Genomic DNA, 26644 nt, shown 5'->3' with positions numbered 1-26644 from the left:
TAGTAACTCATAATAAACTTAATCAATTTCGCTTAAACAAATATAATTTTATATCAAATTTTTTCTTTTAATAGAAAATAATAGCTAGGAACTTCTTTAACACTCAGTCTAGCAGTAATACCTACATACATAGTCCAACAGGTAATATTTGCAGTAAAATAACGCCCAACAGGCATCGAAAGAAATTATAAATTTTTACAATCTGTCTATCAGTGTTACGGGGCCCAAGGTCCCGCCTACGGTGTATATCCGTTTCCGCCTCATGTATGGCGACGGTCATGTGGGGCGACAAATGAGAATCCGCCCAGCCTGCGGCCGTTTGCAATTCTTCTAACCTAGTCGTAACCACCTGTAATGCCACTTAACGTAACGTACAGGTGTTCCGGTTTATTGGCGTGGCCATGACCGGGCGCATGGTGTCGGACATCCTGTCGCGGCTGGTGGAGACGGTGGCAGAGCAGGGCGAGGACATGCAGGGCTACGTCACCGAACTCCTGCTCACGCTGGAGGCGGCCGTGGACTCGCTCGAGTCTAACTTCAGGCCGCTCGATTACATGCGCGACATATTCAAGTCCACACCCAACCTCAACAACAAGGACGGCGGCCAACCGGCCAACGGTGGAGCGTTCTCGGCTGGTACGTCTAACGAATTGTACAGTTAATCTTGCGAACTGAAGTAAGAGATTATAAGATGACCGGAGAGTGAGTCCAGGCAGTCGATGTTTCCATTGAATAACATTTGTTGCTTTTCTCAAACACTCAAGGAAAAATAATAAAAGTTTTAAATAAAACTTGTTTATTTAAGGCGGTGATAGTTTTACATGAAATAGTACAATTTCTTATAAAATTAAATTGGGTCATTCCATGAAGTAACACAAGTCACGATTTCATTGCGTGTTACTTTATTAATGATTAAAATTTAACTGCACACATCTCTATAAGTATTCGTTTTTCAATGAAATTTCGATAAAGTTTGAAGTCTACAACAACAATATTCTTCGATTCTTTCACTCAGGTATAACTTGAGGAAAATCTGTTTACTATACATAACACTATGCTAGAGCTAACCACTTTTCGGGAGTCAACATAGCCACCGAACACGCACGTTACATACGAATAATAACAACATACGAGTATATTTGTGTACAGGCAAGCGGTCCCCCGGCGTGTGCGTGGGCTGCGTCAGCAACCACACGCGCAGCACCAGCTACTCCGTGTCCTACTGCGTGCGCAAAAACGCGCCGCCCTCCAGCGCCGACAAGCAGACGCACGGTACGCTACCACTGAGTGTTGGCCAAACGTTAATGGCAATTAACCATTATAAATGGAACCGTAACCGTAACGGTTACAGTTTAAGGTTCAATTTATAATGAATAATGGCCAATAAATTTAATTGCATTAACGTTTCGGCCAACACTGCTACCACTGCTCATTGCTCTGCTAGTTACATCCACCAATACTGGTACAGGTACTGGTAGAGGTAGGAACTTAACTCAAGGTGCATTATTTTCGCCAATCGGTGTAAAGGGGTTGTTGGATCTATCCGTGGATAACTCTGCATCGTAGTACTGTTCAACATGTGCAAGCTGTAAAAATAAATATTTGGGAGAACAGGCGAATTACATACGTAGAGCTTGAGCAAAAACTGGGCATTGGATCAGCAGCGTCATAAAAAATTATTCATGAGCAGCTGTCTCTTCGTAAGCGTTGTTCGAGATGGGTACCTCACAAACTCGACGATTGCAGAAAAAGGATCGCGTAGATTGGAGTACATTTATAATAGAAAAATTCGGCGCCAGTGAGAAAAAAACCTGTACGACATACTGACAGGTGACGAAACATAGTGATATAACTGCGATCCTGAAACAAAGCGACAGTCCACGGTAATGTGCTTTGAAAATGAACCGACTCCGAGCCGAGCGCGCAGTAACAACGATCAGTTAATTCGGAATAGTATGTCACCGTTTGTGCCCCAAAAGTTTTATCAGCTTGGTGTGACAAGCGGCCGAAGTCAGGAACCCGGCACCTGCTCTGACACCACGACAACGCCGCTCCAGACTCTTCAGCCAGAACACTCGACTACTTTGTTTCAAAAAATATCTCTATCCTGCCAGTGGCGTGCAGAGAGTTTTGAGACTGGGTAGACAAAAAATAAACTCTTTGGTTTTCATAAGCTTAAAAATTTAAAAACAGAAATACTTATTTTTTTTTTAATTATTATCACGGTTTACTTACACTCAAGGCACTTAAGTCATTTATGCCAATTTCTATAATTTTAAACATTTTCCCAAAAAAAACGACAGAAAAATTATATCTAACTACTGAACCTGCTCACAAAATTTCACGAGATTCGGTTAAAAATTGCGGCCTGTTTCGGAGAACATTCGGACATACGAAAAACTGCTTTTCATCAACATCAACATTTATTCAGCAAATAAGCCACAAGAGCACTTTTACACGTCAACATGGAATTTAAATACAAGCAAAAACACAACATCAACAATTATTAAATACAATTCATTGAAAATATGAATGCAAAATAAAGTATTATTGTTTAAAGAAAAATTAAGTAAAATGTTATCATTACTTAGAGATGTATAAAGTCTCTAAATGTCGAATTACAAATAAAGCTAAAATAATAATAATAATAATAAACCGATTTCAGCGAATGGTCTCATAGCGAAGAGTCTCGACCAACACCTTGAGAGACTCTCGCTAGGTGGTTGGATCAAGGGTCAGATGCAGAAGGCGGTGATCTTGGACACGGCGCGGATAGTCCGCCGGTTCCTCTCTCTGCGGCCCTGACCACCGGCAGCTTGGGCCCTGCCCCGCTGCTGGCGGCACCCTAGGTTAGGTTTTTTATAATGTGTTTATATGTATTTTGTATTATTTTTTTATAATTTGTTGTATTTTACTTTTATATTCATATTATAAAATGCCTAATCTAAGACACATCACACAAGATAAGTAAAGAGATAATAATAAACACAAACCGATACAAAAATAAATCCTAAAATTATTTATAGGTGTAAATATCTCTAAATGTCTGAACTAAATGATTTTTATCAAATTATCCTTGGAGATGTATAGAGTCTCTAAGAGTCAAAATTCAGTATAATTAAAACATTCATTAGGATAAAAGAAACATACGAGAACCGAATGAGGTGTCTCACTGTAAGTATACACAAAAATAAAGTTAGCTTAAACAGACCAGTCTCCACAAACACGCACGCAGTATGACGCGTATCTCAGCCATCGCCTCCCTCAAGCTTCATTCGGGAAAGTGGCGACCCGATCAACAACGCCACCGTAAGCAAAGACTTTTAAGCGAGCATGACATGTTCAAGGTAACGGGGTATATTAATATTTAAATAGTTATAACATCTAGAGACACAACATATTGTGCTTGTATGTTATATAAAAGACGGTATAGCTACACAAAATTGCTAGCTTAAATTTACTTAGAGATGTAAAGGTCTCTAAGTGTCAGAATCATTAAAAATATAGGTATGTACAATCAAATTAAACACAAAATAAAAATGAAAACTTAGTGATGTATAAGGTCTCCAAGTGTCCAAAACTAAAACCAAATTAAACAATATAATAAAACGAGAATATGATGTTCTCATGTGTCAATTCTACTGGACACTAGCATGCTTAATTCACAATGAACAGAAAACAATATTTATTTAATTGTTGTCATCTTATCTAAATCAAGCTACCGGCTTAAAGGCATCTCTATCGTCTATAATAGTATTTTATGCAACCGTTGTTTAAGAGAGGTCAAAAAAAGCGAGTAGCGTGAGAAACAATTTGAGGCGAAGCCGAAAATTATTAATAAAGACGCCACGAGTATTTTTTGACTCATTTAAACAACGTTGCATACAATACTTTTTTTACAACCAAGAACTTTGAAATAAAATTGTAAATATAAAAAATATTTTTCATTTCATCTATCGCGATTTTGAAGGCAGAAAATTTTCTTTTCTTGGGCCATCACTGATATTTCTTCAGGCGTAGGCACTAAGTTTTCGTCTTCATCCATTTTAACTTGAAATACATACTGTTATTTAACACAAAAGTTAAGTTTTTATTCGACAACCACAATAACCTCATTCAAGAAGTAACATAGAATGTAGGGTATGGGCGGGAAAATGAATGAATGAAATTAAAAACACTTGTCTATGGTTCACTTATTTGTCACAGATGACATTTAAAATAAGGTTGTCAACAATGTATTTCATACAATATTCTTTAGTGGTCATTACATTACACGAAGTATCGAAAAGTACCAAAAAGATACTGCGTGTATGCAAAAATGCGTTTTTGGGGAATAGACTAACGACTTGTCTGGACAACTATAGGGTAGGGTTTTAAAGATGTGTGCACGACCCTTTAAATGACAAATAAAAGTACGGGAGTAGAAAAAATCATATACAGTGTAGTACGCCTTACTTAACAAGAATCGCTTAATATGTGACTTAAACTTCTTAAACAATAAATTCACTATATCAGTGGGGACGCACGCACGCACGCACGCACACACGCTTCACTAATTACTTTTTCTTATTTGCTGGCAATCGTTAACAAACAAACTTTGGTGGCCGAATAAACCTTGTATATAAATTTGCCCAAATACACCAACCGAATAAAAAAAATGTCTCCACTTTTTTACGCACATATAAGCGTAAATGAAGCGACTTTTTAAAATGGTCACGTAGCCTTCGGAACCAATCGGAAACCTTCGACCGTCCTCGCTCCGCGTCGGCAGGATTTTAGACCCTGTCTTTCACAGTCAGTTTGTGTGCGTTACTTGTATCACTGTGTGTACGTCGTTATAGGAAGGCTTACTACACTGATTCCGCGTAACTACGATGCACACGTATAAAGGTTTAGACAGGGATGCTTTTATCTTTGCCGTATAAAGCACGCAGCGGCGCTAGTGCCGCGTGGCGCGAATGTTGACGATATTTTACAGCAATGACAACCCTTATCCGATAGATGGAGCGATTATATGTTGTTAACTTTATGGATTACTGTAAGTACGATCAAAGAGAATTGATTAAAGTCTAAGAAAAAACGTGCCCCTTAGTTTGACATCCAAAACAGATGACGCTGTACTGCTCCATGTTTTGCGGTCACTAAATTGTCAAACGTCAACTTTCGAAAATCAGAGTTACCGCAAAATGTATGGAGCTGTACAGCGCCATATTCAATCAATGTATCTTTGGTACGATTAAGTGTACGTAAAAAAGGATTGACATCGGAATTATGGCAGGGTAGGCAGTCTCTTTTTGTCTTTATTAAGTGCGCGCCCCCGATCCTGCCTCATCCACCATATTCCCCTGACCTCGCACCCTGTGATTTTAACATGTTACCAAAAATTAAAGAAAAGTTAAGAGGAAAGCGGTATGACCGCAAAGATGGCCTGGCTGCTTATTACTATGAACACAGACCACCTAGACGCCGCAAACATGCTCAATAGTATGGGGACCGAGCGTGTCAATTTTTTGATGCCTACTATGACGTCACGCATGCGATTTTGTGATGTGCAACGCTATCGCCACGGTCATCCGATTCAAAGACGTGGGTAATAATAAATCGATGTTTTTATGATTGATTGAAAAAAGCGGCAGTGGCCGAGTGGATATGACGTCCGACTTTCAATCCGGAGGTCGCGGGTTCAAATCCTGGCTCGTACCTATGAGTTTTTCGGAACTTATGTACGAAATATAATTTGATAATTACCACTAGCTTTTCGGTGAAGGAAAATATCGTGAGGAAACCTGCATACATCTGCGAAGAAATTCAAAGGTGTATGTGAAGTCCCCAATCCGCATTGGGCTAGCGTGGGGACTATAGCCCAAGCCCTTTCGCGCATGAGAGGAGGCCTGTGCCCAGCAGTGGGACGTATATAAGCTGAATTATTATTATTGATTTATATCGATTCTTTTATCGAATATAAATCGACTGAGCGAGAAGTAGTGCACTTTACTACTTAAAAACACGCGCAAGCCTTGTACTGGCGGTATCTAGTTAATCCTAAATCTGTGACTATGAAATTTCGGAGGTATCTAAAGAAGAGTGATCTTCGGTATTTTGTAAGTGGTTGAATTGAAACGGATGGAAAAATGTATACGTGTTCATGGTGAATACTATAAAAAAATTGATACCTGAATTCAAGAATAAACATTATATTTTGGAGTATATATTGCATGACGCTCGTATAGTGTCACAAAGCCCTCCTGACCTTTTATTTGTTGACTTCCACGATTGCCTCTTTAAACCGGTTTTGTTACGGTATGAATTTGCCTTGGGTTCAGGTAAGGTAATTTGTACTTTCTGCTCTTCTATTATACCTATAAATGCAATGAAATCAAATGCTTACTTACAGAGACCCGGACTAGGCCCTGCAGCGAAGCAGCAAAGGGTATCTGCTCCAACTTGTGTCGCTCCAGATCGGCGCAGTCACTGAAACTGTTAGGTGACAGTGCCACCCAGGTACTTTTAATAGAACAAAATAAACCCTAATGTGTAAATTGTGAAAAACGTTGCTTGGTTTTAACTGTTCTAAATATGCAAACAATAAATGGCTTTTTTTTATTGTAGACCTTAGACAGATGTCTAGAACAGAAGGGACGGTTCTCAGTACAGTTTTTTTTTTCAAATATCTATATGTAGTTGATCCTTCACATTATCATAGCTAGACTATCATTTGATTATTCGATTCCTGAGGAATGGTCGGACATCCTGTTATATTATAGACATTTACCTACAATAGTTATTTAAGATTCAAGTGTATAAAGTAGCAAAATTTAATGGATTACGTATTCTCACGTGTATCGTACAACGTTTTACAGTACAAACTTTCGACATAGGCACGAAAAGCGCTCATTCCCGCAGTAGTGCGGAAAAGTAGCACTATATGTACCTACTGCAAATAGTTATTTACAGCAGATCTCTCCCTCGGTCGTGTTTTAAATAGACACGAGGTGCGAATTTCCTACTGTTCGCACTTGTATCGTAATGTACTAATATTTTTCTATGCGTTATTGCATCATGCCTGTATCTATCCGATAAAAACCAGTAGCAGTTTGTTTAAATAATTTTATAAGTAAAATGAGGTACTGTACAGGACGACAAGCTGACGATCCTAGCGACGCTGTTCTGGGTGGGCGCGTCGCTGCTGGAGTCGGACTACGAGCACGAGTTCCTGCTGGGCGTGCGGCTGCTGGCGCGCGTGATGGCGCGCCTGCCGCTGGACCGACCCGACGCGCGCGACCGCCTCGACCGCACGCAGGCGCACACCTCGCCCTCGCTGCATTCGCTGCTGCTCAAGGTCATTACACCATATTCAATGCATACCTAAAGGCCTCTGTTGGAGAAAACTAATGCAACTCGTGCAATATTTTTATATACTTACAGGCTGTTTATTTAGTCACCTGCAATAATTTACGAGCTGAATATGTATGTAGATCATACAGAGCAACTTTTACTAAGGACCAACACCGAAATCGCGAAAACTCTGTATATGATCATTGTCTAGAGGGCGCTATTATTCTCATTTATGTGGCAACAGTTCAGTATAGTTTGAACGATGTGGATTAGCAACTCGTTATTTTGACTTAAATACCTACTTTTATTCACAGTAATCAAAGGCTTTTTCGTGAATATCAAAGTTTCTACAGGTCCAATTTTGTTTTCATCTATGTAAGAATTGAAGAGCATACAACTTGCTACAACTTGTTGTCAAGATATAGAGCACAGAACGCACAGCGGTCAGCCAAACGTGTGATGCGCGGTCAACTGATAATATCTGTAAATAAACGTTCTATAATCATTAAAAGGACATTTATAGGTTAAACATAGGTATTAAACACAAGTTGTCTCTCCTGTGGGCATAGTTAACAGGTTGTCTGATTATAATTAAAAGGATTTAGCCCTTTATTCGGATATAATCAGAAAATTAAGTTTTATAGCCCTTGACATTGGGTATTACATACTACAGGAAAGAGATAGCTTTTAAGTAAAAATATCTTAGTAATATGTTTTATTTAACTCGCGATGTTCCTATGCAACTATGAAAGTCGGCTTCAAAAATTTACAAAACACTTCTTGACTACTTATTGGTTTCGGATTGAGCTAAATTTTGCCATACTCATGAAAGATCGACAACAATATAATAATATTATGTCATCGAGCTGATCTGAGGAATTTGCTACAGTGCTATTCTCACTGATTGATGGGGACCGAAGATTGCCACAGGAACTCTGTGATAAAATGACGCAATCTCATTGAGTTAGGCTTTAGTCCACTTTTTGATATTTAATGTTAATGTACGCAACAAAAAAATAAGAGTATAGACTATAAAACAAATGTAGGTGATCTTCCTTGTTGTGAGAGACGTCATTACTATGTAGTTTTGCCTGAGATAATCAAACATTTATTTGGTATTGAAACCAGCTTTTCTTTCCTGCTTGGAGCCCTAATCCTAACAGCACATATCAGTGAAAGAATAAGAATCAAAGTCAAATGGCGTTCTAAAAGTTTTAATGTGTCGGAAGATGGCAGTAAACTTACTCTGGCTACAACATTTTATTTCGTATTCTCTTTGATCGTATGAATAAGTGTTTGAAGCATAACTTGTAGCATATTTAATGCTCTTTAATTCCTACCTAGATTTAAACCACATTGAAGCTATAAGAACTATGATATCTGCAAAAAAATGTGTTTTTTTTTGACATTAGACCTTGATTAACTTCTGATGCGCATACGACCTATGCTTACATTTTTAAGAAAAGCTTCTGAACGCCACAATGAACGTTTAAAGGAGTTTCAAACTTTCTCTCATTCCGAGGTTAATATCCTTTTTGGGCGTAAGATGAATCAATCAATTCAATGTAAAGTTGACCACAAATTGTAAAGTATTTGAAATTTGAATTCTGCCTCTTTTTAAATTAATATAAAAGAATACATTAACAAATTAAATAAATACTAAAATACACAGAATAAAACGAACCCATACATGTTTTGGTATTTTAGACGATTTTCAGCTATTTGAAATTAAAATAAAGTACGTAGTTCGATTACCAACTGAAACATATAACCAGGGCTCGAACAAATCATGCCGATGACGACAAGCCACTCATAGGTGATTTCAAATAGTATTTTTATTTTTCATTGGTGTTTCTCAGAGCGTTTCAACCGCTGTCAGTCAGATCAGTTTTGGTTATTTTGAACAAGAAAGGTACTAGTTTACCGTAACGAAATGAAGAAGAAAAATTCATTCGAGCATATTTCAAGTCTGTGACAACAATAATAGACATTGTTAGATAAATAGTCATAAATCTATGCATAATTTCATTAAATAATAACATCACATTGTCTTTTTTTATTTTTAATAATATATTTGTTCCCACAGATTTGTCGTAACTAATTTTAAATAATCGTAACTTACGGCATAGAGAAATTATTAATCCCTAATAGAGTGCTCACTCGCGATTGGTTGATGAGCAACTAAAAACGTACGCTAATTTCCTAAATATTTATTTATGAATGCACAGGCAGCTTATAGCTGATACGTGCACATCAATGTCCTACACTTGTGTTTTGTCCATTTATAAAATGTTTGTCGAGTTTGTTTTTAAAAGAATTCACTAAGGGTCATTGACATATATATTTAAGGACGGGCCTTACGGGCACTAAGAATGGCGCTAGTTCAGTGGTGTCACTCTCGTATACTAGCCAATCGTGCAGTCTAAGAACTAATTGCGACCAATCGCGCGCGAGGTGCGGACTCATCAACCAATCGCGTTTCAGCTGCACGATTAGCTCCAATTTGTGTGTGTGACACCACTGTACTGGCCCCATTCTTATTGTCCGTAAGGCCCGTCCTTAGACATTTAGGTCAATGCTGAGGGTGCACTGATCACGGATTCGGGCAAACTGTTCCACACTTTCACTACGCGGTTAGTCAGGAAGTGTCGTCTTTGGGTTTCTACTACTCTGCGTCCGTGTCAGCTTCAGAGAATGTCCTCTCAGTCTGTCACACATATTCCGAGTGAAAATATCACTCAATGCAATAAGTTCATTTACAACAAGTTCTAAGTGAACTTTGCCCAAACCTTTTATTTATAAAATTCAAGCTCCATATGTATAACATTGTAAGTGAGGTAAAAACTTGCAAATATCAAGTTTTACTAAAACTTATTATTAATATCCATACATTTTGAGATTACTTGTTGTTTAATATGCTCATTTTAAATGTATCCGCGGGTGTTTCTCAGAGCGTTTCAACCGCTGACAGTCTCCTGTTTATGTCGAAGTTCCCCAAGATTGGTATACCATTTTTGGTTACGGTAAACTAGTACCTTTCTTATTTAAAATAAACAAAACTGACGCACCGATCTTCTAGAACTTCATCATAACGCCCATGGAGTTAGCACTCTAAGTTTAGTTATACCTCTATGCTCACAGTAACAAGTTTCGTGAGATTATTTTATTCAAGACATCACCCCGTCACCTAAATTCCATATGGAATTATTTACGATTATTTTGTTGGTTGGTTTGTGCAAAATTATGTCACTTTTGCGTCATCCGCATGATTTCAGTTTCAGTTTCAGTTTATTTATTCAAGAACAATTTACATCGTGTTTGTGTGTGTATTTGTTCGAGCCCTGCATATAACTGATATAACTATGACGTCATCCGTAAGTCGATAAAACACAGTCGCACGTGTTGCGTTTACTTAGCATGTAGTGTGTATGCGACATTACATAGAGCTTAAAATACGAGATGTTTCAGGGCTGCACGCACCCCAACACGTATGAGCCCGTGGTGGGCGTGCTGGCGGACATGATCCCGCTGCTGGAGCTGCCGGTCATCGACCCCACGCAGTCGCTGGCCTTCCCCATGACTGTGGTGGCGCTGCTGCCCTACATGCTGCTGCACTACGAGGACGCCAACGAGCTGTGCGTGCGCGCTGCCTGCCACATCGCACAAGTATCTACCCCATTATTTATAAAAGTCTACACTCTATCATATAAAAAAATAATAATAAAAAAACTAAATCTTAATTAGAACATTTATCAAGTAACCAAAATCCAAGTTTACTACTAATTTTAAAATTTGTTTATATGTAGAAGGTTCAGTATCACACAACTCTCCGCTTTGATGGTAGCCGCTTAAACCATTGTCTACCCTCCGATGTAGACTCGTTGGTTATTTGCGAAAAACTTTGTTGATGTTCTGCAAACCTCTAAAAATTGACCGATTTTAATTTTTTTTTGGCATATAATTTTTTTTTATCAGTGAGAACAAGAATTCGAGCGAAGTCAGATGAAATGTAACACCCTAATTATTTACTTTTAGTTTTCTTTGCTAGAAATAATAGAACTTGATGACTAGTCATTGGCCTTTGCGCTTTTAGCAATGATTTGTGGTGTAACACCGGAGAAACTGAAAGATGGAAGTCAAAAGCATCAAAATAATGCACATTTTGAAAGCCACCGATTGCCATTTTGCCGATCCCGAAAAAGACATGCGGAAAAAAAAAATAGGGTATTTTGGGACTAGAGTGTTTTGAGAACTATGCATTATGAGATTAAAGTATTTCGCCGCCTACAGGTGAACACAATTTGGGGTATTTTGGGAAAGGTGTATTTTGGGACTAGTTAGCAATGGTTCTGGTGTAAATCGAGAATGGGCCCTTTTGGAAATATGGTGTTTTGGGGCCTAGTTTCTTATGAGAAGAGGGGCTTTCGAAATTAGTGTATTGACTAATAGTGCGTTTTGGGACTAGTGCATTCATCACCGGAAAGTTTAAAAAGAGCGCTCCGATCTCGGTCAATCGGTCAAAGGAACTAGTTCGCTCTTTTAGTTCCTTTAGTTAAGGAGCAAATCTCGAGATCTGAAGGAAAGGAAGGAGCTAGCTAAATCAACCCGATCCGTCGCTGCCGTTATCTAGTGTGCGAGAGGGACACCGCTATAGACTTTTTATTACTAGGTACCGACGTACCGACTACTGAACTTAAGGACCGAGACCGATTAAGAGCGCTTAAGATGAACTAGTTCCTTTCGGTCCGTGGTGGAATTTCATTCCTTTTAGTTCTTCGGTCCTGACCGACTCATAATTCATAATTCATAATTGATTTATTGTCTGTAGAACACGGGTAGATACAATGATGGAACATAATAATATAGGATCACCATGGTCTTGCCATTAGGCGTACAAACAGTCAAACTTATTATCTAGGTACTTACTACTACTTAATACATAAGCCATGCAAATCACAATACATTTACGTAAGTTAACAAAAGCGGTCTCATATTTAATATTACACGATGATGTTACAATGTGTCACAGAGGTACTCTTGAATGGAGTAGTAGGCTTTTTTTTAATAAAAAGTCGTGCAAAATTTTCTTAAAATGTTTTTGATTATTACAGTTTAATATACATTTTGGGAGTTTATTATATAATTTGGGTGCCATTCCAAATACACTTTTGGAAAGTAAGGCCGTTTTGAATGGTTTTGCGTATATTCCTCCTTGATGTCTAATGCTATTAAGTTTTGTATATTGACCTATGTTAAATTTTACATGTATAGCTACTTCATAGATGAAAAGGCAAGGCAAAGTTAATATTTGATGTTTTGTGTACAAGGGTTTACATGACTCTAAAGATTTTTCATAACATGCTGCTCTAAGACATCTCTTTTGTGCTCTAAATGCTCTTTCTCTATCTGTGGAGTTCGACTCAAGCCTAGCTATCATTATAAAAATCTTAGTGCCTAATATAGTGAGGCTATGTCGATCTGTCTGAAATCGTCGTATTACTAAGAGACAAGCACCAGCTAATAAGAATATATTATTGGAAATTTAATCATCTTTCTTATTTACTTATTGTTACATACAAAATGTGTACAGCATTACAGTGACTAACACTGTAATTAATTAATAATTAGTTATACATAATAATTTCAAGTAATTATGATCTAACATTTGTCACTAAAAGTGCTAAGCAGTTTGATATACACTAAGTACGGCGTTCTCAGTCGCGCCTGCAAGGGAACGAGCGCGCGCCGTGCGATGCGCCGCGCCCGCAGTAAAATCATCGTAGTTTACTAATTTATTATCTGAGTCACAAAATTCAAAATTATCATTTAGGTACCTAAATGTACCTAAATGATTTATATACATATTTTTTATCTAAGTGGCCGTCTTCATTGTGTTTTTTGGGTGAGAAAAAAAGTCACAAACGAACTGTTTTCGGTTTTTTGTAAAAAAAAAATATTTTTATTTATATTCCATGTTTTATTTTACATTTCATCAGCTTTCATATAACACCTCATTGTTAAAAAGTTTGAAACCGTTGTACCCCCCCCCCCCCCCCCCCAAATCTTAGAATGTGCCAAGTCTTTATTTCGTAATCAGTAAATTCTACCGAACACAACGTTACACTTGTCAGTAGTATACTGTCCAGTTACATCAACTTTGTAATTAGACGACTTTTTTCGGATTGGCCGCCCGTTCTAATGAAGGGTTCCGCGAGGAATTGAGGGAACTCCTTCCTTTAATTGTAATTGTTTCTATCTAACAACACACTGCGGCCGCCGGATCTAAATATTTTAAATATGTTATTTACCAGTTCACGGCTGAGAAGAGTAAGAAGCTAGAGAACCTCGGCACGGTGATGACGCTGTATTCGCGGCGCACTTTCAGCAAGGAGAGCTTCCAGTGGACCAAGTGCGTCGTTAAGTACTTGTGGGACACCTACTCGCATCTCTCGCTGCAAATGCTCGCTTTCCTCGTCGAGGTGCTGGAGAAGGTTAGTTTCTGGCTAAACCGCGCTAGACACGGTTGTAATAGATACGAATTCACGTGATGCACTGAACGACGTGGTGAACACCACGTTTAGCGTCAAATCTACGGAACCGATTTTGGTGAGAGTCAACTGATTCGTTATTTGTTTTATTTTTTATTTTTATTGAATAAACAAACAAGTTACAGTGTACAATCTAATACAAGACCCATCGTAGGCAAAACATTGAGGAAGTTTGTGTGCCGATGGGGAGTCCTAAAAAAAAATAAACAATATTTATGACGCGGGTGACAAAAGCTACATTTTTAAACTCTGAAAGAAGACGAGGTTAATTCCCGATAACCGTTGTTGGGTAAAAGTTTAAAGAAAAGGTCGCTTGATAAGTAGTGTTTGTATTGCAGGGGTCGGCAAGCCTGCAGCTGCCGATCCTGGCGGTGCTGCACTGCATGCTGTACTACGTGGAGCTGAACGCGCCCGCCGCGCAGCCCGTCAACGCCGACCTGCTGCGCGTCGTCGCCAAGTTCATCGACGTGAGTACACTGCTACACGGGATATATCACGATTCACGAGATATCTTGTGGAGTCCGGTTTCCAAATATACAATACTGCTAAATAGGAATTGTTGTTTAATTCATTCTATTATCATTGTCCTCTAAACTGTGCCTCTCGCCTTATAACAACCATACGATACGCAGAATGCAAAAATGTTTGTGGCGTTCATTAGTTTCATTACCATGAGCCAGTCGTACGGTCACGTCTGAAAACATAGATATGGACTAAGTGCCAAAAATATGTATACACTACTTTAATATATGGGCAATAAAGTCGTGTACCTATACATATTTTTGGCATTTTTTCCGTATCAATATTTTCTGACGTGACTGTATGATTTTTTTGGCTTTTTTAATCATACATAATTAATCTTGACCTTTGCGATGTTTAAAATTGAACAGGACGGAAATAACTACAAAGAAGCAATGAAAATCCTGAAGCTAGTGGTGACCAGATGTTCCACGTTAGTTGTGCCCCCGTACTGGGACAGCCACGCATCTTCCATTCTTGACACGGAGCTGCATGGGAAAAAGGTAACATTATATTTTAGTCGTGTCGATCGAATAAAGCAAGAGTACAATTAGAGACCCTATTATAAGGGGGATCAGGGGATTTTGTGGCACTCAGATCAAGTTTAGTTCCATTTTCCCATAAACTAGGGACGATGAATTCATTAATGACATTATCGTTGTACATTTTATACAAATGGATTATAACCCAAAAAACGAAAATTATTTATATTTTTTGACAATATTTGTTTAATGATTTAATTACAAATGTATAGTTTTCATATTTTACCATATACTTCTATCTCTTGTTGGATCCATTGAAAGTGTCGGAATACACGTTATTAAATAAATAAATAAAATAAATAATTTACCCTTACCAGGATTTGAACCCGGGACCATCAGCTTCATAGGCAGGGTCACTACCCACTAGTGTGTGCACGTGGGTGTGGTCGGTCGGTTGTGGCATAAACGGCCGTATCTGTTTTTTTCGTTAAGTTTGATTTTTTCACGGTTTCAAGGAACTGTAGAACTGCGTATATGGTTTAATTTCAACTCCATACCTCCATGCGTTCTCAAGATAAAGGGTCTTGACTTGACAGACAGACGGACGGACAACCAAGCGATTCTATAAGATCCTCCTCTTTACACTACTTATCCCAAATGTCTCAACGAATTGTAAAACACAAGGAATGAATTCTCGCTTGCCTCCACGCTGGCGCGGCGTATGTGAGGGTGAACCCTATGTCAACCCCCGAATCCTAGAAATAGAATTTGACTCCGTTGTGGAACTGATAGTTTTTTAGCGGTCAAGTTTATCCATTTTTAAACAGGAACTCCCTGGCCGAACAATGGATTTCACGTTCGACCTGAGTCAGACGCCGGTTATCGGGCGAAAGTATCTGCCCAAAGCGGGCAGCCAGCCCGCCACCGGGCCCAGCTCGCTGTCCAACGCCTCCACCGTCACAACTGACAAAGGTAAAAGGGACATTAATACACTACTCTTTCTTTTAAATCGGGGATCAAAATACTGCTGTAACATTTTTGTTAATGAATCGTAGTTGAAGTGCTAGTCAGCGTCTCGGGAAGTCGGTATACAAACTTCAATATCGTGGTGCGTTGGTGCAGGTTCGTCGACGTCGGCGTCGGGCTCGGCGTCCACGGTGGTGGGCCCGGAGCCGGCGGCGGGCGCCGCGCAGCCCGCCAGCGTGGCGTCGCCGCGCCGCTCCCTCTCGCTGTCGCCGGCCGACGCGCTCGCCTCCGGATGGAAGAGACCGTGGATGTCGCAGGTCACTTGTTTTTTTGCTACATTGTGCATTTTTCTGCAGAGTTTGACTATACTTTAACTGCAGCAAACTCAAATGTAAATGGTACACTGTGTACTGATTATGATAAAGCTGGCAATCATTACAATGCCTCTATTTATACCTTCGGCTTGTCGAGGTGAAAAACTGGCCAAAGCTGCAGTTGACCTATAACGATATCTTGGTCTACTCTATAATGATTAACACGTTTTTCACACAGAGTCGAGTCCGAGAGTGTCTTGTAAATCTTCTAACAACTTGCGGCCAGAGAGTCGGCCTGCCCAAGAGTCCATCTGTAAGTATAACCTCTGTAAATTATATAAATTGTATTGTAAGCGAAATGAGCCGCCGTGAATCTATCAAATTATTCGTTTGATACAAGCTCGGCGAAGTGACGAACTCTCACAGAAATTAGCGAACAATAATGACGATAATTTTTATCCATCGCTGCGTATAGGACGATTTACTTACCACTTTATGTTCGAAGGTAACTCGCTAACATACTGTAAATGTTTCAATTGCTTTCACGCATACACCAACACTGCTATTCTGGGTGCTCGAATGATTACTACCTATTTAACATGTTATAACTTAGGCAAAAAAGGACTAATATCACATATTTTATTGAGTCACTGTTGTAATTTATTAGGTGTTAATTTTGCTGAATGCTTTTTGTTTTCATTTTTTCAACATATCGTAATTATTGATTTGCTATCGCCGCTTATAATTCCTTTCCTAATACCAAACTTTGTTTAGTTACCATTATTGCTCTTATTAACACGATAACAATTCAAAGTAATGTCTAAGTCTCAGTACTGAATTTGAACAATGTCCGAATGTAGTGGACACATTTGTTTTGTAATAATATGACACCAGCACTAGAGCACGATAGGGGTCGTCCAGAAATCAAGTGATCGTACTCAAAAATTTAATCAGATCAAATAAACCGCTCTATTTTATTTCCGCGTAGGTATTTACCCAATAAAAAAACATGAATCGCACCAAATTAAAACATTAATAATTAAAACGAATTAATACATATTATTATGAAAGTATGTTATGTACTTAAGTGTTAAGCGGATTTTTACGATGCCTGTTTTTGAGAGATAGCATCTTGATTGACGCAATATAGTAGAAACGCATCATTATTATCACGTGATCCTTTGGCGGGGGGGGGGGGGGTGCGTTAATATCACCGAAGGCCAAATATGATCACATGATTTCTAGATGACCCCATACTGCTTGTCGCGGCATTAAGCATTCGCCTCTTTTACACATACAAATTTGCTGAAAAGGGAAAAAAGACGAATGTTTTATTTTGACGATATACGACATAGTCAAGTCAAAGTATTAGTACATCATAATTAAAGAGACCGTGGTTGTTCAGGGTCGGCCATCTCGTGACATGAATCGGAAACGAAATCATTGACGCCTTTAAACAGGTGCTGCCCTCTACAGTTTACGCTCAGTGTATTGCGCGTAGTAGGGTCTGCCATCTAGTGGCTTAAATCTAAAAATAAAAACATGACATTATGCTTCGTGCCAAAGAATAGAGGGCTTCTGTGCTGGCCCCTACAGTTTATGCACGCTCCCTATAGGTCTAGAAAGGCCTCACCTGGTTAGCACTGACGCTGCAAGACTCTTTCAACCAGACAACTACGGTTTTCCCAAGTACGTAAAATGCAACCTAGTGGCGTCAACAACGCTTGAGCATCAAGGTTCACCGAGCACTTACTAGAGTGATCAGATCTTAAAGGAATGGAGTGAATTTTCTTTTTTGTTAATATTGCATATGTGTTCTACTTCATTTGCTATAATATTTTTATATACATATAATACCGGCAACTAGTAAATTATTAATAATATTTCAATGAAATTCGAAAAATTAACTAAGCAAACGCTTATATTAAAGAGCTTAGTCACTAGGTAAGGGAGATGGTAAAAAATATGGACCTTACAATATTCAGACATTATCAAATATAAAGCAATTACCTTAGGTTTTAATGCTCCCAAGCCCATATTTTAATGTCCGTTCCCGAAGCAGAAGATACAAAAATAAGACAATTATCTACACACATATCATAAACCCTCTATGATGCCTTCAAAATCCGTAACTAATGGCCAACATTACGATAAACTGTTTTGTTACAACAAATTTCTTATCTGTGATAATGTAGTTATAGCTTCATAACTACATCAAAATCGATTTGGTTATGCATTCAAATTTGGAACATCTCTAAAAAAAAGCAATTCGATTTGACTTCTATTCTAATATCAGTCGAGATGCCTTTAAGTTCGAAATGAAATGTCAATTGCATACAATTTTGACTATGTCGCATGTTAGTTTGTATCGAATGATACGGAAATAGGCCCCCGACTCCAGTATGTCTCTGAATTAAAAAAAAACTACATGCGTGAATAACATTTTCATTTACCGCCCTTTCACGTACAGTTTATATTTGAATTAGTTTTAAGTATAAAATGAATATGTTTTGTTGTTTTTAAGGTAACTATAGAAAAGTTTCGTGTAAAATAAGCGATAAAAATATTTCGGTGACGCCACCCTATATCCGCGAATTCCGCCATGCCCCAACGGAGGCTGTACTTTGGGTTAGTGAATATTTCATAGAAAATTTATAATATGTGTGTAGATAAAATAGTGTATGTAACTGTACATTATTAGGCATTAAAACACTCGTGTGGTCTTTTTAAGAAACTCACTTCGTTCGTTTCTTAAACACATACTCGTGTATTTTAATGCCTTTTATTATGTAGCAGCATAATAAAAGGCATTAAAATACAAAATACAGCACATAAACTACTATTATTAGTCATAAAATGATCACCATCACGGCTTGATCCATTATAATAGTTATGTATTTAATAATAATTCGCTAGATAAGACCAATCAGTCTGTTAAAATTACAAAGGTTTTTTTTTATTCGAGCTAGTTAAGAAAGTATTGCCTTTAAGCAGGCATGCTTTTTATTTAGGTATTGGGTCTTGTTAAAAAAATTGATAATGAAGTAGTAACGTGTGAGTTAATATGTGAACTGTTTGCAGGTGATATTTAGCCAAAGTTCGGAGCTGCTGGAGCGCGAGTCATCGATGGCGTCGTCGCTGGAGGAAGTGTCGGGCACGCCGGGCAACGAGCCCTCCGGCGGCGCGCCGCCCACCGACCACTTCGGCGTCTTCAAGGACTTTGACTTCCTCGAATACGAGAGCGAAAGCATCGAGGTCACTTTTATACCTTCACTTTTACATCTGTTTCAATTGTACAATTGTATGCCTCAAGCTGATCTAATAACTCTCCCATCACCTGAGCTAAATCTTTTGACTATGCTTCCGTAGCAGAACAAATCAATCACTTCCCTTTTTTGGGAGACTTAGTAATCAAAATCGTGATCGTTTGAGACGTAAAAATTGATTTAAGGAATATATATATATTCGATGAAGGAACAATCGTCGTGAGGCAACCGGATTAATAACATTCAGGCCTAGTATCTAGTATCCTCCCTGGGTTTGGTTGTCGTAAAAACTAGTTCTTGTGCCAATTTTTGGGATAACGATACCGAGGGGACCTCATGCTGGGAATTGAACTAGGGGAAAATGGGAAAATGCAAGGACAATGCTATGAATATGATGAGTGCATAGTTAGGAGTAAAATATTGTGTTTGTATTAAAGTGTGGTTTGTCCTGCAGGGCGAGAGCTCGGACAACTTCAACTGGGGCGTGCGGCGGCGTTTGCTGAGTGAGGAGCGCGACGAGGGCGCCGCGGCCGAGCGCAGCCCGCCGCAGCCACCGCGCGCCGCCGGCCTTCCAAGCGCGGCGCTGCCAAAGCTGGTAACATTAGCTTTGCATTATTATACGAATATACTTCTTCGGTTCACGGTGTATTAAGTTCATGGACTACCTCTCCTACTTGTGAAATACTAAGCTGTCAATAACAGAGCGTTTTGTCCCCCCTTCATTTATTTGGTGAAGAAGATTTTTCATGAAGTGTTTTGGCATTTTGATGATATCTTTGGCTGTCTGGTAGTGATCCACCCCCTGACTACCATCAAACAACCAAAAATATCGTCAAAAATGGAAATAAACGTTTGTCAAAATATGTTCAAAGAAATTAGGTTTTCGAAATGCCTGTGATACGAGTACTAACCCAAGTCGCATAATTCTAATCAAGGTTGTAGTCATGGACGCAACTGAATTGAGCTGTTGCACATCCATACCTCCGGGTGAAAGGTAAGCTCCTGAGCGCCACGTTAGTGCCCAAGGGCTTCCATGTTTGATTCTTAACTATATTATTGAGTGTCATTATGATAATGTTTTAGAGCGGACACGAGGACTCATCGGACGAAGAGGGCGGGTGGGAGGAGGGTGCGGTGGGGCGCGGCGGCGACGGTGACGCGGGCGGCACCGAGCTGGCGCTGCGGCCGCGTACGCACTCCTTCTCCAGCGCTTCCAGCGGGGAGCCCGACGGTGAGCACTGTTGGCAGGGCGAGCATCAACAATTAGCTTCATGCATGAAGTATTTTCCTCTCCTCCCAATCTCCGTTTCAACCGGCAAATTGCATATTGTCATTTTAAAAAGTTTTGTGCAAAAGTTTGAATATGCGGTTCTATATTGCGTATAAATTCGTAAATACTTAGTAAATTCAAAAACTTTTCATTACATTAATCGATATAACTGATATACAGGCTTCATAATGTAGGTACGTCCAAAGCTTATGGCCCAGCCCAAAAGGTAAGGAATAATTTGTTACCCGATCGATTGAAATCTACAAACAAAATTGGTTGGCTTTTGTATCTTCGATTTTATTTTTATTAGAAATACTATTGAATACTATTGTCTATTGTGAGCTACATTCTTAATTTGTTAATAAACTTTGGCAAAAGATAATGACTATAGAATGGTTTTTAGGTTCATCCATGGTATTTCAAAATAATAAAACGAATAATTAGTGTCGAGTTGCTGAAATACACGAACAACGTCAGTTATTATTATTATGTCTAACGAGTGACGTCACCGGCTCTGTAGAATTCGCGGCAAAAATAATAAGCGTTTCAACCGCTCAAAATTTTTCAACATTTAAAAAAAAATTAATAAATTAATGTGAGGATTTATAAAAGTATTTTTATTTATTCCGGTTTTCAATGGATGTAAATAATTATTTAAAAAATATAAAAAATTAACCATGCGTCAGGCTTATTATCGAACGAGATGAGTGCAGATACCAGAATCGTGATTAGTACGCTATGAATGGCGAAGGCAACTGTCAAAGCGAAATTTCCAGCAATGGTGACAAAAAAGACAAATTTTGTATGGCGAGGAATAGTTTTTATTCTTGCAAAAATTACTAAATGTTTCATCCTGAATTACTCCGATATAAAAATCTACCGGGTTTCCGAAAAACTCTCAAATTAATTAAATAAAGTTATCCGGGCTCCCATGGATGATTGCCACCTACAATTAGCTTGGACCGGCGTTTTCATAAGATGTATTTATCTACACACATATCATAAACTCCCTATGATGCCTTGAAAATCCGTAAATAATAGCCAACATTACGATAAACTGTTTTGTGTCAACATTTTTTTTCTGTCAAAATGTTGTGATTGTTTCATTCATTATTAATACATTATAATATCAAAATCGATTTGGTAATGCTAATGACATTCACATTTCGAACATCTCTGAAATAAAAACAACAAATTGATTTGACCTCTATTATAATATCAGTCCAGATGACGTTTTATTCGAAATGAAATGTCAATTGCATACAATTTTGACATATCTTACATGTTAGTTGGTATCGAACGATATGGCAATCGGCCCCTCGACTCTAGTTAGTCTATGAATAAAAAAAAATCAACTAACTATAGCAAATGTTTCGTGTAAAATGCGATAAAGATATTTCGGAGACCCCACCAATCTGCGAGTTCCACCAGAGAGCAAATATGCCCTAATGCCGGCTGTAATATGAGTTACTGAATATATCATAGATAAATCATAATATGTGTGTAGATAAAATAGTGTATGTTACTGTACATAATTAGGCATTAAAATACGAGTGTGGGCCTAAGAAATGAACGACGTGAGTACCACACGATTTTTATTATGTAGCAGTCATATAAACTAGTATTATGTGTCAGGCGACCGCGGCGACGTGACCCCAGTACCGGGCGCGAGTGCGAGCGCGAGCAGCGGCGGCGGCGCGGTGCGCGACGCGTGGCGCGCTTCCGTGGCCGCACTGTTGCGCCACGCGCAGCACATGCAGCCCATGGCGCTCGTGCACCGTCTGCATACCGTGCTCAAGGTCAGTGTGGGTCAAGGGACCGCGTTGCCGGGCGCGAGCAGAGGCGGCGGCGCGGTGGCTCTTTCTTTACGCTCTGGTGATATTTCGACTGTGACAGATTCATCTCTATTTCTATTCAAATTTATTTTTATGTAAATACCCCAGCTTAACAAGTGCAGTTCGGTTTAGACGTTTAAAAAGTGACGTGAATTATGACGGAAGACAGTACCGGTATGTGCTTACCCCCTGTACTGGCCTGACTTGGTTAAATTATGTTCTATCTCTTTCTTACAAATAAGTCTAAATGAGAGAGAAAGACAAAACATTTATAGGTAATTCAGGCCAGTAACGCGTTTGTAAATAAATAACGCCATTAATCGGTCCATAAGTAATATCTAAATGTTTTAAACGCTTTAACAATATATATAGTGAACTGAAATATTATTCGATGTAATTTTATTATTCGCTTTCCCCTCAACTCTTTCTTTAAATTTTTGAATAGAATATAATCGCTTGGGGCTAGATTTGGACTGAAGGGTTGGTGGTCAATTTCATCAAAACCAACTTCCTTCAGAGCACGCCTCGCAACATTAGCAGTGTGAACGAGTGCGTTGTCTTGCAGAAACAAAATGCCTTTCCTTAGTTTACCCCGCCTTTTCTCAACTATGGCTTGTCGCACCTGTCTTATTAGATTTACGGGCCTGATTTTGTTAAATTATGTTTTATCTCTTTCTTACAAATACATTAGTCTTAATGACAGATACATACAAACGATTCATAGCTAATTCAGGCCAGTAACGCATTTATGAATAAAGCCATAAATTAATAAGTTTCTATAGACAATTTTTCTAAAAATAAACTACTTACAAATTACCTACTACAATCCGCGCGCCGCTCACGGCGCCGCGGCCGAAGCCCGACCGCGAGAACGGTTCCGCCGCGTCCTCGTTTATATATTTTTTGACAAGTTAATTTTTTCAAGTTATACTTATACTATATTTAAGAATAATTGGGCTATATTATCATATTTTTTATTTAGTGAATTTATCAATTATATAATTCTGATCGACGAATTTCCAAAATTATATATTTTATAGTTTTGTTTTTTTTTTTTCAATTTACTCCATTTTTGAAATGAATTGCTCATCCTTGAATTATACGAAAACGATACCAAACTCGATCTGATAGCTACATATATAGGGCCAGATACGGAGCCCCAAATGCCTTTCCTTAGTTTGCCCTGCCTTTTCTCACCTATGGCTTGTTGCACCTCAAACATTATACTAATATGGATATACCCCGGGATTCCACAACTTATATTGTGTAATAAGTTACTGGCTATATTACATTCAGTAAATTTTAGTAACATTTTGTCGCGCAAAATAAATATTTTCGGAAAATAAGTGTATGTGCATTGTGTATATAATAAGCGTTAGTATTTTCTTTAATCATCTTAACTCTTAGGTATAGGTTTTTTATAATATGCATATAATAATAAAAAACCAAAACATAAAAAATGCATACAAACACATTATAAAATACCTAACCTAGGATGCCGCCAGGGCGTTTATTATTATGCAATTTCGATATATGTAAAGATAGGTTGTACAACTCTGTCATAATTAAACATATTTCAGTCATCCAGTCAGACAATTCACCAATATTTATTTGTTTTCTTGCTTTGCACCATAAGTGGCCAGTAACATTAAGATATTGAATGATATATGTATACAACCTATTGAAGTATTGATAAACCGCGTTATATGTGATAATAATACCAAATAATATGGATATCTACTAAAAAATACTGTACAGGTTTACATTAAATTAAAGAATATTCAATGCATTGATAAAGATTTAGTTTACGAGCTAAACGTATTTTGTTATAAATCGTTGCACGTCTTTAGTTTTTAGCAAATTATCCGTTTAATAAAGACGAAGTTGCAAGTTATTTGCATCACGTGGTATGCAATTATTTCATTTACGAGTATATTCGTAATTTGAGCTGCCTATCTAAGTATACCTATCATATCGATATAATTTTTTTCAAACGAAATCCGGGAATTTTAGTCATATCCATATTACGTTTTCTACTTGGTATCCCACGGTGTTGCACCGGAAAATCCGATCACTGCAGTTATTAGATTCGCATAATAAGTTTCGTTTATCGTAGAGCCTTTTTCTAAATAATTGATTATAAGAATGCCATCACAGTCCCAAAACACCGTAGCCATTAACTTAGAGACCGACTTTTGCAATTTAAATTACTTTGGCGACCTTTCGCCCTTTTCAATCCACTGCATCGATTCAGACTTACACTCCGGATCATACTGTCTGATCCATATTTCATCGACAGTTTAATACTGTTCGGGACCAAACTTCATCTAAATCATCTTCGCACCGTTCTAAAAACGCCCTTGAAGTTTCAATACGACGTTCTTTATCGAAGGCCGTCAGGATTTTCGGTACCCAACGAGCACTGACTTTACTCGTGTACAAATGTTCATGTAAAATTTCTCCGACTCTTTCTTTACTAATCCTAACCAAACCTTAATTCTTCTATCTTCTAATACCAGCTTTTTCACTTTTGCTACATTTTCTCCGGTCACTACAGATATTGGCCGCCCTGAGCGGGGGAGTCTTCTTCAATCGACTCCCGTCCAAGTTTAAATAAGCGACCACTGACATAAATATACTAGACAGGCTATCGAGAACAAATTGTGTCCGCCATTTTCGGCGTTTGACGACTGTCACTAAGCTAAAGAATAAGCATCGCTGTGTAGCTAGCCAGAGGCGAAGCTGTTATGACAACTGTTCATTTTCTGCCTACATACACACTGTGAATAATCTAGATAAAATGTATTTATTTCCTTAGAAGTGTATTGAAATTATTTTACATATGTGACACGGACGACATTAAAATTTATAAAAATAGTCAAGAAACTTTTGATCAAATGGCGCTTATAGCATAATATACTCTTTAAATATGAGAAAAACACAAAAAAAAATTACGAGATCTTTAGCAAGGCATCTTTAGCCCTTCTAAGGCACAGAGGTATATATTTTTCCACCATGATTTTGAACTGCATTACAAAGTACTAGGGTTCAATATTGTCTAACTTCGGACACCCAAACATCTTATTGAAATAAGAATAAGGTTTTAATAAGACATGTATAAGTAAGCAGAACCTATGAACTACCAAGATGTGAACTAGTAAATATTACAATCGCTAATTTCAAAGCTGGTACGTACTCTGGAAGTATCTAGTTCATTATTTTATGCTAACACGCATTATAACACCTATATTTACCATGTGTATGTTTTAGTTGTAATAGCGGTTCCTTATTTTATTACCCAACGGCTTAAACCAAAACCCTAATTCTAATTAAGCATCTAAATTATTAATAGTAATATATCATTATTATGTATAAGTACATTCTGCAAACAATATGGTAGATAATGATTAGTATCTACTTGTTACATCTGCGATATTTAATCTATGCGCCAAATTAATCTAAATAAGCTTAAAACAAGAGTTTTTTCGCAGTGGATTGTTAATATATTGCTTTTATTATGTTTCTTGATATTATTAGAATACATTTTCATAACGCATAATGGTATTGTTAATATTTTTTTTTAATTTATGAACGCAGTGAAGTGCCGGCACTTCATTGAGATGTGGAAGCATTTTCTTCCAGTGGCCTTCTCTAGTATAATACCTCAATGTAAGCGACTCCACTTTTTGAACGTGGCATAAGAAAGCCCAGAAGCACCGTAAATAATAGCGATTTCCACTAAAATACACTACGGTGATTTGCCACTTTTTGTTAGGCACTTAATTACAGCACGGTGCTAAATTTTCGTAATATTCTTTTTTTTTTATACTACGTCGGTGGCAAACCAGCATACGGCCCGCCTGATGGTAAGCAGTCTCCGTAGCCTATGTACGCCTGCAACTCCAGAGGAGTTACATGCGCGTTGCCGACCCTAAACCCGCCCCCCCCTCGTTGAGCTCTGGCAACCTTACTCACCGGCAGGAACACAACACTATGAGTAGGGTCTAGTGTTATTTGGCTGCTGTTTTCTGTAAGGTGGAGGTACTTCCCCAGTTGGGCTCTGCTCTAGATCTGGAATGACATCCACTGGCTGTGCCCTACCACACAAA

General features: G+C 38.3%; 1 protein-coding gene across 4 annotated transcripts in view; it reads left to right on the top strand.

Annotated features, from left to right (window-relative positions):
• Positions 1–26644, top strand: part of LOC133518025 (protein furry) — a 206040-nt gene that overhangs the window by 164467 nt on the left and 14929 nt on the right. For 3 of the 4 annotated variants that reach the window (XM_061851596.1, XM_061851577.1, XM_061851568.1), the window contains 16 exons: positions 378–636; positions 1150–1272; positions 6395–6501; positions 7136–7339; positions 10804–11001; positions 13647–13826; positions 14222–14350; positions 14774–14905; positions 15712–15856; positions 16007–16167; positions 16403–16477; positions 16640–16669; positions 19246–19419; positions 19885–20025; positions 20514–20661; positions 22336–22499. In XM_061851596.1, coding sequence (XP_061707580.1) covers positions 378–636; positions 1150–1272; positions 6395–6501; positions 7136–7339; positions 10804–11001; positions 13647–13826; positions 14222–14350; positions 14774–14905; positions 15712–15856; positions 16007–16167; positions 16403–16477; positions 16640–16669; positions 19246–19419; positions 19885–20025; positions 20514–20661; positions 22336–22499 — 2370 coding nt within the window. The remainder of the gene's footprint in view (positions 1–377; positions 637–1149; positions 1273–6394; positions 6502–7135; positions 7340–10803; positions 11002–13646; positions 13827–14221; positions 14351–14773; positions 14906–15711; positions 15857–16006; positions 16168–16402; positions 16478–16639; positions 16670–19245; positions 19420–19884; positions 20026–20513; positions 20662–22335; positions 22500–26644) is intronic. The other variant, XM_061851586.1, reaches the window with a different exon arrangement.

The sequence above is a fragment of the Cydia pomonella genome, chromosome 1 (assembly GCF_033807575.1).
Source record: "Cydia pomonella isolate Wapato2018A chromosome 1, ilCydPomo1, whole genome shotgun sequence".
NCBI lineage: Eukaryota > Metazoa > Arthropoda > Insecta > Lepidoptera > Tortricidae > Cydia > Cydia pomonella.
Note: the sequence above shows the minus strand (reverse complement) of the source record. Positions and strands in the feature narration are given on the sequence as shown.